The sequence below is a fragment of the Akebia trifoliata genome, chromosome 12 (assembly GCF_017979445.1).
Source record: "Akebia trifoliata isolate Shusen 1 chromosome 12, ASM1797944v1, whole genome shotgun sequence".
Taxonomy (NCBI): domain Eukaryota; kingdom Viridiplantae; phylum Streptophyta; class Magnoliopsida; order Ranunculales; family Lardizabalaceae; genus Akebia; species Akebia trifoliata.
In genome coordinates this window covers 34,157,430-34,171,570 of record NC_141386.1, presented here as the reverse complement: position 1 = coordinate 34,171,570, position 14,141 = coordinate 34,157,430, and the positions used below count along the sequence as shown (strand labels likewise).

Here is a 14,141-nt window from a genome sequence, read left to right as displayed (position 1 = left end):
AAAACGGTAAAATTACCGTTTTCGGAAATATTTTGAATAGTGTACCGTTTTGGTAAATAAACGAAAAGTTGTGCATGTTTTGGTAAATCTGCCTTAATAATGTATCCCTCGGATGCTTTAATTTGGCTGTATTATTTTTCTGGTTGAATCTTGAATTAGAATGTAGATTGCAACAATAATTAGCATTGAGTCCTGGGTCTTCACCAGCTTGAGATTATACTGAATTTTCAAAATAATCTAGTTCGATACATCTAAACGTTTAAGCATGAAAAAATCGGAATTGGTTCAACTGAAAAGCTCAATTTTTTGTTTCAGTCTTGGCCGAAATCAGAATGTTAAACAGAAGAATTAGTTGTCTTAATTTTAAATTTTAATTAACTTATGCAATTTTCTTCTCCATTAACATCAGTTGCAAACCCACTAAAAGTATCAGCAGTGCTCGAAAACGAAGAAGAAATTTTGGGTTCTTCAGAAGTAATTAAGTTATTTGGTTTAACGATCAAAACAAATAATCAGATGATCACAAGTGTTGTAGCAGATAAGCCATCATCATCATCATCAACAATCCTAAGAAAAAATGAAGCAGAATATTCCAATGTTTCAATGGGATTTAGATTGTTCGGAACCATGATCAACAACTACATGAAGCAACCAACCTATTCAAAAGTCATTGAGAAGAAGCGTAGCGCAGAGAATCCTAGTTGTCTCTAATATTTGGCCAAATCAAATAAGAAGATTACGGGAGAACAAAAATAACATCATGGTTAATGTTGGTATAATTAACCAAAATCACGAAGAAGCAGAAGGTGATCGGTTTACTATAAAGAAGACACTCACAGGTAGCGATGTCGATCATCTTTGTCGACTTCTCGCAGGGAAGAAATTGTTTATAAGACACATTAGACCTTTCTTTGGTGCTGAACAAGTCAGGAATGTTGAGAGTGGAAAGGGAACTAGAGTTGTGATTTAGGATCTTGACACATTGTCGGAACATGAATTGACATTCAAGATGGTGCATAGTACCATGAGCTACGTTTTCATTGACAACTGGAAAGGTAAATTTGTGAAGAGGAGGGGACTTGAAAGAGGGGGATGAAATCGGAATGTGTTGGGATCGTGACCAATTTCGCTTATGTTTTACTGTCCTTAGAAGAACAAGAAGAGCTCAACAAGTCCTGGCTGTTTCTATCTAATAAGCTTCATGAGCTTTTTCAGTCCACTAATCTGTATTTTTATTTTTTGCCTTTTGTTTTATTCGTGATTTGTACTCGATTTTTTTCGAATGATACAAGTCCTTCTAATTCAATTTCTTTGTAAAAGATGAAGAGTGAGTCGTGAAGTCTGAATATTGGTAACTTTTTTTAGAAACAGAAGAACACAAAAAAGAAACTCTTTAACTCGAGTTAATCTTGGCAAAATGGTTAATCATGTATGTTCTCCGATTTCTTGAAGCTTGCAGTTTGATAACAATCTTAAGTTAATCTTTTTTTTTACTTTTTATGACTTAATATTTTTCAATTCATTTTACACTATGATTAATATCTATAGGAGTATGATGTGTGCCATACTAATGAGAAATGGTAGCACCCATGGTTTTAAAACTCGGTTTCATGTCTCATTTCATCCATGCCAGATACCGAGTCGTCTCGGAAGAGTTTTCGATACGTTTGAGATGTCTTGTTCATAAATGAGAAAAATGAATGTGAAAATTTTACTTGTCCGACCATCTCGTCCATGCCTGATACCGCGATGACTTGGGAGATACGCCTCAGTCTCGGACGAGTTTTGAAACCATGGTAGCACCACATTAATGAGACATGGTGGCATGATCTATTTGCCTTTCGTCACACCTACCAATGAGAACATCCAAGTTCAAAGGTTGGGTCATATATATATATATATATGAGAAATGTTCAGCAACAAACATTTTGGCAAAACATTTTTCAAAATATGGGTTAGAGGTTTTGGAATGGGCTGATTTTTGGTGAGGATGATCTCCTTACGGTAGAGATCATCCTCACCAAAAATCAGCCCATTCCAAAACCTCTAACACATGTTTTGAAAAATGTTTTGCCAAAATGTTTGTTGCTGAACGGGACCCTATATATATATATTCAGAAACCAACTTTTCAAGCGGTAATAAATGAACAATTTCTTAGTGAAACTTATTATAAGTAACATTAAATTTATAGAACTTTTCAAAAAAGTACATTGTCTTTGATTTCATGAGTTCTATATACTTTTAAGGAAGTGGAGCCATCTAAGAAATGGGAGTACATACCCAATACCCAAAACCCAAAACCCAATTGAATGAATCTACCAGTGGTTTTAAGCATTAAAAGGACAAATAATTTAATAAATGATAGTTAATCACCCATTCTCCAGACAACACATAGAGCTCCCATTTAAATGTGCAGAATATAAATACTAGAAATGCAAGGTCCTCTAAATGTAGTACTTTGAGGAAATCTCATATGTGTAAGAAACTTTGTTGACAATAGCTAATTCTCAATATAGACACTAGCATAACCAATGCCAAGTTTCAGTGAATTTGAGGTGGGGGTGGGGAATTACGTGAGATGAATCTACAACCCCCTGAAAATACATTGTTGGTAAAAACATTTAGTCCCAATTGCTCACAAAGTTTTCGTTGCAAGAACAGAGCTATTCACTTGTGTCTCAAAGGTTATGGAAAACATCCCTGTCCATTCTTGTAGGTGAAATAGAGTTTGATGATGTTGATCTGGTTCAGTCTTTTAGTAGTTTTTTGTGTTTCATATGTCCGTGTTAAGACCAACTCGTGTATGTAGATTATGCGGTGAAGTCCATGTGGGACCCCGACCCAATAAGATCAGGACATGCAATGTTTCTGCGAGCCTATTCACCAAAGAGCATTGCTGGGAAAGAGGAATCATGGAGCATATTCTCCCTCTTGTGGAATCTTAACGCATTTGGATTTTGGGAAAAGAATGAAAGGCAGGGAATCACAAGTCCATGAAGTTTTCTTGTGATGGTCTTCAAGGTTTGTTTCCTAGACAATTTCTTCTCCCCTTTTAGTTGCTTTGTGGAAATAGAGATAATATAGTAGTTTTCCGTCATAGTTTGATCCTAGTCAGGGGTGGAGCCAGAATTTTGCCCATGTGGGGGCAACCAAGAGTAGAAATTTTTTTTTATGGGGACAACTAAGGGTGAAAAAAAATAATTGTGGGGGCAACTAAGATTGATGATTTTGTTTCTCCCGTGTATGTGTGGCACATTCAAGAGCCAAATGACAAGGTTCCGCTTTTGGACAGGTTGAAGAGGTACTACAGGAAGTTGCCTGCAGTAGTGGAGCTGTTTGTCAAGGCTGGGGTGGCACGTGTGAGAGAGGATTACACTGATGCAATGAGGGAGAACATTGTAGTGCCATTATTGGATGAAAAGAAGTGGGTTGTGTGAATAACATGTGTTGTTGAGAAAGGCTTTTGGATTTGATTATTCAATGTCACAAGCACATTGGGAGTGTTTGGCTGAATATTTTTGTACAACTGTGACTGATGTGGACATGTGGGCGATTCGGAAACAATGTTGTTCCTTGAACTGGTGGAAGAGAAAGGGGAGTTAAGGAGAAATTTTTTATTTTCTCACTTGCGTCCATGGGTGATGGGTTGGTGATGCTTGAATGTGGGGTTTGTATGATTGGAGAAATGTGGTATTTTGTTATACAACAGTTGGTTCAAGTGCTTTATCCTTCTTTTATCGTGGCGCATTTGAGAGCAGGATTTGGATTTGTACAAAATCTCATTATATAGTTAACACTTGATTAACCTCACTTTTGTTTTTGGGGGAACTGACATGACAAAATAGGGTGAGGAGGAAAATGTAAAGTATCTTAAATGCTAGTCTCTTAGGGGTATGGATTTGCAATTTATTTCAAATTTCCTTTGCATGTTAAATTTTCATTTTTCTGAAGGCAAGTTTCCTTCACAATGTGTTCATCTTCAATTGTTTAAAGACATGATCCAGTATGACATTGTCGTTCATGCCACCAATAGCATTGCAGTATGTTTGGCTCAACCAACATCATGGAAGGTAATCTATTGACCCACCATTTGATGCAGTCCTGGAAGAAATTGACCAATGATTCAAATCATAATTGTGATTGGTTGGGTATATTTTTTGATGGTTGTGAGTAAGGTAAAACGGGAACTAATATTTTAAAGATTAAGTACGTTTTTCTGTAATTTGTCAACAACAAGGTCGTTGTAGTATAGTGGTAAGTATTCCCGCCTGTCACGCGGGTGACCCGGGTTCGATCCCCGGCAGCGGCGTATTTGTTTTATGATTCTGTTTCTTTTTGGAAAAATATAGGAACTTTCATCTTTCACACCAATATTTTACTTCTAAAAAACCAATTTGATGAAATTACCAATCACATCTAGGCCTTTGAGAATAAGGAGGCGCCACCTTTATCCATCACCTCGATTCTTCTTTAGTTTCTGAGCCGAAAAATTTATTTTAATAAACAATTTAAAGTTTATTAGTAAATATTATATATGCTTTTGATATTAATTCGGTGAAATACTGATTTTGCCCTTGTTATGTGTGTGTGTGTGTGTGTTTTTTTTTTATATTACTTTTTTTAAAAATAAATAATTACTATATGAAAACATGATTTGTTAAATACTTTGCAATATATGTGTACCTTCAAAATAAATTTGGGGTCTTTTGTCTATGAGTTAGTAAATTTCTCTTAAGTTACTGGTGTGTTATATAAATAATGAATTTGTAGAGAGAAAAAATGATTTGTCATCGTTCATTTTCAACACCTTGAATCAAGTTTGAAAATAATATATTATATATATATATATATATATATATATATTTTGAATATGAATAATTTCATGAAATGTAAAGGTTGTGTGTTGGATTGCCAATGTGGTAATCAATGTGGGCCCAATGATCTTTTCTAAGATTTAAAATCTAAAACAATAAATCTGTGGACAGCAGGCAAGAGAGAAACTCTCTATTGTTGATGCTATTCGCGTCACATGTTAAACGATTGTTGGGCTGTGAGCAAACATGTGCTCGTGTCATGGGTGTGCGTAAAAAACGATGTCAAATCATCAACACTCTTAAATAATAGTTGTTGTAGAAAATAAAAATTCTAGTTAAAAATTGTGATACTGTTGAGGAAGATGACTTAAGAATTAGGCAGATTTACCAAAACATGCACAACTTTTCGTTTATTTACCAAAACGGTACACTATTCAAAATATTTTTGAAAACGGTAGTTTTACCGTTTTCGGAATTATTTTTTTTTACCAAAACGGTAAAAACAGTAAAATGTATTTTTTTTATACCGAAAATACCCTTTTTATTTTTTTTTACTAAAATTACAAAAATAAATTGATTTCGGTAAAAAAAAAAAAATTGTAAATACATATGATTGTTGGATTACCAAACGAGAGTGAATCTTTTTAGTTGGATTTTCATTTTTTTAAGATTAAAATTATAAATACATATGTAAAAAAAAAAAAAGGGTATTTTTGGTATAAAAAAATACATTTTACTGTTTTTACCGTTTTGGTAAATAATTTCAAAAACTCTACCGTTTTGGTAAATTATTCTAAGAATTATCCAAATGAAAGCATCTATGGTTCCTGTACACTTTAACTCAAGGTGTGTGATGTGAGGGACTATTTTGATGTAACTTTAGCATTATTCATACCCAGTATCACTATTCTCACAAATAAATTAAGTGGAATGGACTTAATCTCAAGGAAAATGGATAAGAATCGTTAATATCAAGTGTTATTATAGAACAATTTTGATGGAGAAATTTGTCACGAAGTTGAAAACGAAAGATTGGAATTATTAACTTAGGGAGAATCAGTAAATAGTACTTACGTTAGAGATTTGCTTGATATAAATATTAAAAGAAAGAATGACAGAAAAAGAAGAAAAAGAACTACTATTTGGGCATCACTCACCACCTAGAAAAAGTTGCATCCATCACTCAAAAACCCTTATTCATCTCTTTGAAACAAAAAATAGAAATCCTTGAAATTTCATATTTTTGTTTTTCATCTGAATTTCTTACTTGAAACAGACCCCTAGTTTTATTTCCAATATATAGTATATAATTATAGTTTTATTTCTGTTATATCAAACCAAAAATTTCATCTTTGATTTTTTTTTTTTTGTGTGTGATTGCTGCTGAAGAATTTGGGTCAGGAGGTGAAATTTGCAGGTTTTTGCTCTGAGGGATGCTGGGAATGAGGCTGAGAATGCAACAACTTATGTGAGCTTAGAGCCTTGTAACCATTATGGCAGGACACCACCCTGTACTGAAGCATTGATTCAAGCAAATGTGAAATGGGTGGTTGTCGGGATGGTGGCTCCGAATCCCATTGTGGCTTCAAAGGGAGTGGGAAGACTTAGAGTCAGGGATTGATGTCACAGTAGGTGTGGAGGAAGAATTGTGCGAGAAGCTTAACGAGGCGTATATCCATCGAATGCTTACAGGGAAGCCCTTTGTTACACTGAGGTTGGCTCACCTGATTGGTATTCACTTCTCACTGAAAGAAAGCATATTGGACTAATAGAATGAGTTTGATGTCTGCTCACCTGATTGGTATTCACTTCTCACTGAAGGAAAGCATATTGGACAAATAGAATGAGTTTGATGTATCCTGAAGAATACAAATCCAACCCATTTCATGATAAAATGTGCCCAACTAACAAAAGCATTTTCTCTTTGCAACTCAATTAGTCATTTATACTGGTGTGCTTATGTAACGTTAATTTCATCTATGGAAGTTAATACGTGGTTATGCAATATGGTTTGATGACAGTATCAAAACACTTGTGGATAAACTCCGGACTTGGCTGAACCCAGGCTACCGGTCTCGGTTACCTACTCCATACTTCAATTTAATAAAAAAATTGGCAGTCGGACTTGGACATTAAAAAGGTGAACTTCTGTACAGTAAAGGAGTTCAAGTTTAACCTAAGTTTTTTTTTTTTTTTTTTTAAATATATTTTTCCTTTTGTTTTAGAATATAAAATTTCTAGGTTGTGGTATCATGGAAGTTAAGCATGCCTTTCTGTGCTTGCAGTAGATTGATATAGGATCTAATTTTTTTTTTTTGTTAACTGAGGTGGCCGGGCCTCTTAGAGCACCCTAGTAATCCTTGGGCGCAGGCAATCCCCTTCCCCTACACACATCGGGTAATTTCTGGAATAAATCCCTGAGGGTGGCCCCTAAGGGCAATTCGAACTCATGACCTCACTTCCTGAGGAATGAAATGTGATCTAAACTTGTCTCTTCTTTATTTCAAAATTAAGCTTTCTCTTTGAAAAACCACCTTTACTTCACTAAAGATACTATAAGTAACCGTCTGAACCTGATTCCTGAAATTATTCTTCTTGATCTCCTTTCTTTCTTTCTGATATGTAGATACTCAGTCTCGGTCAATGGTCAGTTTTTAAATCAGCTAGGGGAAGGAGCCAAAGAGCATGGTGGCTATTACTTGCAATTACTGCACGAATACGATGGGGTCATACTTTCTAGTGCCTCATTAGCTGGGAAGTCCTTCCCATTGTCCCAAGTGTAGGGAATTCAACCCGAAATTCCTAACCTGTGAGAAACAAAAATAGAGAAAAACACACGTCAAAAAAGAAAGCAATCACACGCACAAAATAATATTTACGTGGTTCGGCAATTTGCCTACATTCACGGAGTTGCAGGGATTTCATTATTATAAAAAAGAATTACAAAGTGTGGCTCAAGTCTCAAAAACGGCAATCAAAACCTTAAAAAATCCTAATCACCAAAAAACAGTTTCTATATATTGCGCACAGGATTCACAATGGGTACAAAACGGGCTCAAAAAATTTTCCTAGGGGCATTACCCCCTGGACCCCCAGGAGGCTTGTCTATGAGCGCTCTAGCTTGGGCCTATCGGCCCAAGTCTCCACTCCATGGACTAAGCCTCAAAAATCTCCCATCAAAACACTACGCAAACATTATTCAGGTTGGGTCGTCAACCGTATCAAACATAACTATGCTCCACAAAGCCCAACACCAAGAGCCCCAAGCCAAACAACCTCTGCAGACTATGGTCGCAAGAGTTCTAAATTATCCAGTACAACTCCCTCTCACCACCAAGGAAGCCACTCAGGTGACAATCTTCACAGAAAAACACACAGTGGTAGACACAGAGATGGCTAGACCAGGATCCGAAATAGGGGTATTGGATCAGTTAAACTTGAACTCAATTTCGGAATATTGTGGGAGCCAGGGAATGCGCAGCATTTTGCTGGATTTGCAGGGGAATTACGGAGATTTTGAAGAGGGTCTCCAGAATGGGTTGTTACAAAAGGTAATAATGGAGATATTGCCATTTTGGGTTGGACGTGAAGAGAGTTCAATCCTACGATTGCTGAATTTGGACATGAGGATGCTTAGATTAAAGAAGTTACAATCAAGGGTCTCAAACGAGTCTGTTTTAGTGGATGGGTATTTTTGATGCAGCTGGCTCGGACACTTGAGGACTGAAATGGAAGTTGGACTCGGCTCAGCTTCTAATGCTTGCTTAGAATCCTTTGGCAGCAGGTGAGAGAAGATAATATTTCATAGTAGCATTAATGTAGAACCCTTGACATCAATAATTAATTAATTTTTTTTCAAATTTATTATCCTTACGTGAAATTAATTAAGAAATCCATTGAATTATTTGAAAACCCGAACTAAAGTGAAGTATTTGGATTCAAAATATAGATCATTTACTTGTTATGAGGTAAAATGTATAGAGAATCTAAAATTGATCTGTGTATCAGGGAACTCTTGCTTACTGCAATTATAATCGTTTGGTAACACCCACAACAAAGATGCTTATGGTGGAAAAAGAAAACCCTTTTTGCTACATTTTTGGGATGTAACTCTGCCATTTGCCATATAGCTCAGAAAATATATAAACTCATATAGTCCAACGGTTCTTTAAGGCATGCAAGTACATCGGGAAGCTGCTATGATAGGTTTCTTTTAGATGTTGAATAGAGAGGTTAACAGTGTTTGCAGACCATTCTTGGGTATTTGTATGGTTCCTGGCGATTTCAATATGGGGACATTGGTTTGAAAGCAACATTACAACCTTCTATAAAATATTTATGCATGCAAGGAGGTTGTGAAGAAGTCCACAAATAGTTGATTGAAATCAACAGCTAACTGTGACAAATGCTAGTAGACCTTCTGCTTTAGAGAATCATGTAAATTTTATTTAAGCAAAGAACATCTGTAATCTCCCACTAATGGCGGATACACTCCCCCCTGGTGGGATTCTTGACTAATGGTGTTTCAACCTATATGAATATGATAGGGGGTGGGTTGAGTGAGAAAGATGGCTGGATTTATTTCATTCTCTTTGTCAGATCCTTTTCTCTTTCTCTGCAACCGCTTCAATAAAAAGCCTCAAAACTCCTTAAAGTGGAATCATAGTACAATCTCTGCCCCTGCTATGACAACATCATCAAAGAAGTTACCTGCTTTCCTCATGTCTTGTTTCCATCTGGGTTTGTCCAGTAGAGTTGGTTAACCGTATTTAGTAATGTTTTTTCAGTCTGCCCATGTAATGGAGAATAGTGGGTTGACCATGTAACATGGCAGGATTTATTCCATTCTCTTTGTAAGTTCTTTATTTCTCTTCAACAGCCTCGATCAAGAAACTCATTTCCTTGTCGAGTAGCACCTTTAATGAATTGCATTGCAACCTCTTCTTACTTTTCTTTAGCCCAATTGCTGTGAAACCTTCTGTATTATGCAACATAGCAATAGAAATTGCAAAAGCTTGTAACTTGGATAATTTGGCATGGAAATCAACTGAATACTGTCCTTCATCAATACATGTTATACTCAATGCTGGCATCTTCTCTTTTGCTCCCTTTGTATAGAACAGAAACAAATAAAGAGTTATGGAGACTAATACATATATACGAGACAAATATTACAAATGTATCACATCAATGCTTAGGCATCAGAGAGGAAGCATACCTGAAAGAAGAGTTCTAGAGGTTGTTTTTTTGCCATGAGTGAATGATCTGCCATATTTTGTGCACTCGGACTCTCGCAAACGATAAGGGGGCAGGCCATGTCCCAGCCACCACAATCACAGCGTCCGCCTGACCTCCATCGATCAAGTAAAGCTGAAGGCCCACCAACTTCTTTCGTAGTCGGCAACCCGTGGGTTCCAGATGGGGTTACCACTTTGACTTTTGCACAGCTTGCACCACTGGTGATGCCATCAACAGAAGCGAAATCAAACAAGCTCAGTTTCTCTTTACCACCAAGATTATCCCCACTTTTGTATTGCAAGCTCTCTCTCTTTTCAAAGGGAACTTGAATTACGATGGCCGCAAGTTCAAGGTTTGGACGCAAATCTGCGGGTGCCCAAGGATAATGAGTTGAAGCATCAAGACCATCATTGTCAGAAGCACATCTCATCTGAAGTTTGCGGCTCACCATATCAGATACTATGTCATTTGACTCAACCACCAAACTTTCACCAGAAGTACCCTTGGCTGGTCTAACAGAGTCAGAGGAACAGCAAATGCTTTCTTGGGTCGATTTCCTTCTTGCGTGCATTATATCGTACAACACAAACTCTGTCATCATAGAATTAACAAATGAGTCATCATTTCTCATTCCTGAAACAAAAAAACAAGAAACTTGCATCTGGCCTACCATAGAAGTCTCTTTCTGCCTTTCTTTTATAACCCATCCTTTACTATTACTGGTCCTTTGACTGTTCATAGCATGAAAGGTATAAATCCAATTGAAAGGCTTGTCTGTTCTCCATGACTTGGCCGAATGAACGTCTTCTGAATCCTTCAATGAGAACTCAAAAAATGGCAACCCATGTTTAAGTTCCAACTTAAGAAGGCCATGTAGGTGAGCAGGTGAAGAAGGCACAACTGAATTGTGGTGGTCTTTCTTGACAAACCCAGCTCTAGATTCTGTTGTTAAGAACTCAGTCGATAACAATTTGTGAAGTGTTCTGTTTCTCCTGCTGTTTTCCAAACCAACAGTTGGGACATCACCTAGTTCTGCCACTGACACGGATGGATTTCTTTGAGACTTGGATTTCATGACTGGATTTAAAATCCTTCTGAAAGGGCTGTAATGAGATGTCAGGCCAGCTTTAGAGCGATCACTTTCTTGTCGACGAGACAAATAAGGCATCCCCACTTTTTCTGATGAGGATTTGTGTAAAGTGAGGAGAGTGTTTCTTTCGGGAAGGCCTTTAACATCATTTGGGGGACCATTTAAAGACATCAGTGATGGTCTCTTCTGATCTACAAATGGGCTGACCTCTTCTAACCGAGGCAAAGAATCAAGAATTCTGAAGGACAACAAGGAGTCACTGCTACGTGCCAATTCTAGCTTTCTCCTTCCTTCAATGGCTCCAATTTTCTTCATCTTCCTTATTTCTTTCGAGCTTTGATACATAGAATCCCTCTTGAATGCTTCATCACCCGATACCCCAGTAGGTCCATATGCCATGCTTTCATAGGAAGAACTCCGTGATCTACCAAAGCTAAGTTCCGTGAATTCATCATTAAGATTCTTCAGGACGTAGCTCCTGATTGTGAGTTTTCCTTTCTCATACCTCTTCTTAGCCTCTTCTGAGCAAGGGCGACTAATTTTTGGGCTCCTAACTGCTTTGCAATACTTTTCAAATTCCAACTCGATGTCTAACCCCATGGGCAGATGTATGATGCTGCAAGAAATGAAACTACATGAATCATGATTCTGTACAAGCAACAATCTAGCAATTGTACTCAATGAAAATTATACTCAAGAAATTAGTGAAATGTAAAGTGCTTAGGTTTTTTTTATACTCGATTGTAAATTTCATTTTTCGGGAACATTTGGTTCTATAGCCAAGTTGAGAACTATTTAATGTGTTCTATTAGAGAAAAGTTCAGATAATTTGGCATGAGGGTATTAAGATGTAGAGAGGTGTATACATAAGAAGATGCACAAGGAAAAAAGCTCCTACACTATATAGATATCTTACATGGTGCAAAGTGAACGATCACTCAACACTTCATGTAATTTTATGGTGACTTTGGACCAAACTCATGCATACTTATAGCTAGATACAAAATGCTTACATGTATATTATTCCACTCGACATAAAAGATATAACCCAATCATCTCCCTTTCTATGATATTCAAGTCCTGTATATAGGATCCTAATTAGGCACCACGAGGAATCATGATCAATGAAATAATAAGATTCTAACTGATAACACAATTTATCCAATCCACTGAAGAATTAAGGATTAATAAGATTTCATTTTCAAACAAGAGGCGTCCACATTTTATCTTTATATAAATGTCAAATTTCACAGAGATTCGGGCACATACAAAGGTCACAGATACACATGTGATGCATATAGTTACAATGTGAAAAATATTAGAAAACAAAACAACAAATCAGAAGAAGGAATAATAATGGAAGATCTGAAAGTTTGAATCACTATTGGTATGTACAATTGGAACACCAAAAGACCTGATTCAGCTAAGGCATATATTGGAAGCACATTGCTAACTTGCAAACCCGAAGCTCGCGAACCATGAAAAATGAACACATTTGCTTGTTAAGGCTTAATGAGTTCAAAAATCCAAAATCTTCTAAGCTTGAAGTGAACACCCATCAATTTGTCCTAAAATTACAGTAAGAAAATTCAAAAATTGCATCAAGCCTACAAGCCCCACTAAAAAGTAAAAAACTAAATACCCAAAGAAAAAGGGATCTTGGTTGAACCCAGAAAGTTGAAACCCCAAAACTCAAAACCCAAAACCTACAAAAAGTCATCTGATTTTAATATTAAACTTGCCAAGAACCAAAAAGATCACCATTTTCACTTGCACTCCAGTCCAGAAAAACAAAAAATGTAGTAAAAATGTGCCACATCAGATCTTATAGAAGTGAATTCTAAGGAAATCCCCAAAAGGAGCCAACAATCATATCTTAAGTAAAGCTCTCAATATTTTTCTTTTAAGGCCTACAAGCAAAAGAACCAAAAACCCACCAAGAAACACTTTTAAGCGTAACACAAAAAGCTTCTCAAAACTCCCCAGCAAACAAAAAGCTAAGCAAAACCAGAACAGCCACTTCAAGTAAAAAAACAAGAAAACAGAGTTTAGAGAGTTCAGAATTCTGTGTGTGTGTGTGTGTGTGAGAGAGAGAGAGAGAGAATTGTGGGGTCACATGAAGACTGAGGGCGACATGGAGGGCCTGTGCTGTGCTTTGACTACTTTCTGGTAATTGATGGGTCTATGATTATTTTGTTTATGTATTTATAGAGCTTCTATTGACACACAAAATTTTACTATTGTCACACCAATTCCTATGTAAAATACCAACACAGTTGGTGTGGCGTTAGTAAAAATTGGTCCGGCAATAGTATGTCTCTTTATTTATTTATATTAAAATAAGATCTGCAATGCATACAGATTTTTTAATGGATGCCCTCTCCCTCGTTGCTCGTTTCTAAGGGCAAGGGTCACGTGCATGCGTGCGCCAAGTCATAGCGCGATTTGGATGCCCTTTCTGTCTGTGACACACACACACAAAAATACATTATAATATCCTTTCTTTGAGTTGAGATAATTATAAAAATCCAAGATCAGCTGATGAATCAATGAAATATGCCATCTTATAAAAAAAATAAAGTTTTTACCTAGACAAAAATAAAATTATAGAACATGGGTCAAAGAGTTCTTGTTAACAAATAAAACTATATATATATTGATCACTTTAATGAGACAAGTGCATAATGCTACGCCCAAGTGCAGGGGCGGAGTTAGGATTATGTCTACGTGGGGCAACTAAAACATTTTAAAAAAAATTTAAACTTTTTTGTAGGGTCAATGGCAATGGATTTTGCTTTTCGTCGTTGTTATCTATCGCAATAATCTATAAACCCTATAAGTTTTAAAAATTCTCGTGGGGATAAGTGCCCCCATTGCCCCTACTGTAAATCCACTCCTGATAACATATACCAAAACATTCAGAGTGATTTGTTAAACAAAAGGACAATTGTGGAAGAACATGAATTAAGTGGATGAGATTTGGATTTTAATCTTCTTC

The 14,141-nt window shown here is 36.5% G+C and overlaps 1 protein-coding gene, 1 non-coding gene and 1 pseudogene across 7 annotated transcripts; 2 read left to right on the top strand and 1 right to left on the bottom strand.

The window, feature by feature from the left end:
• Nucleotides 1-4,238: 4,238 nt before the first annotated feature.
• Nucleotides 4,239-4,310, top strand: TRNAD-GUC (transfer RNA aspartic acid (anticodon GUC)). The gene has a single exon. It is a non-coding gene; the product is annotated as a tRNA-Asp (tRNA).
• A 1,913-nt stretch (nucleotides 4,311-6,223) lies between these two features.
• On the top strand, nucleotides 6,224-9,845 carry LOC147389775 (riboflavin biosynthesis protein PYRD, chloroplastic pseudogene; annotated as a pseudogene).
• Nucleotides 8,813-13,262, bottom strand: LOC147389774 (uncharacterized). Of its 6 annotated transcripts, none has more exons than XM_086419152.1 (3): nucleotides 12,598-12,892; nucleotides 10,034-11,759; nucleotides 8,813-9,923 (listed from the first exon to the last, which is right to left on the bottom strand). In XM_086419152.1, exons 1-3 carry the CDS (start codon nucleotides 12,636-12,638, stop codon nucleotides 9,678-9,680), a joined length of 2,013 nt encoding a protein of 670 aa, XP_086275278.1. In that variant the 5' UTR covers nucleotides 12,639-12,892; the 3' UTR covers nucleotides 8,813-9,677. The 6 variants fall into 6 exon arrangements, with proteins under 6 accessions (XP_086275278.1, XP_086275283.1, XP_086275282.1 ...); XM_086419157.1 differs by lacking the exon at nucleotides 12,598-12,892 and adding an exon at nucleotides 13,081-13,262 and having other exon boundaries at nucleotides 8,815-9,923; XM_086419156.1 differs by having other exon boundaries at nucleotides 8,815-9,923; nucleotides 12,786-12,909.
• Nucleotides 13,263-14,141: the final 879 nt, after the last annotated feature.

Excerpts from the sequence above, each read along its gene's own strand:
- LOC147389774 (XM_086419152.1), bottom strand. The coding sequence starts at position 12,638 with ATGTGTTCATTTTTCATGGTTCGCGAGCTTCGGGTTTGCAA. Across the intron at positions 11,760-12,597 it reads CGCGAGCTTCGGGTTTGCAA|CATCATACATCTGCCCATGG; the intron begins GTTAGCAATGTG and ends CATTTCTTGCAG. Across the intron at positions 9,924-10,033 it reads CTCTAGAACTCTTCTTTCAG|GGAGCAAAAGAGAAGATGCC; the intron begins GTATGCTTCCTC and ends TTCTATACAAAG.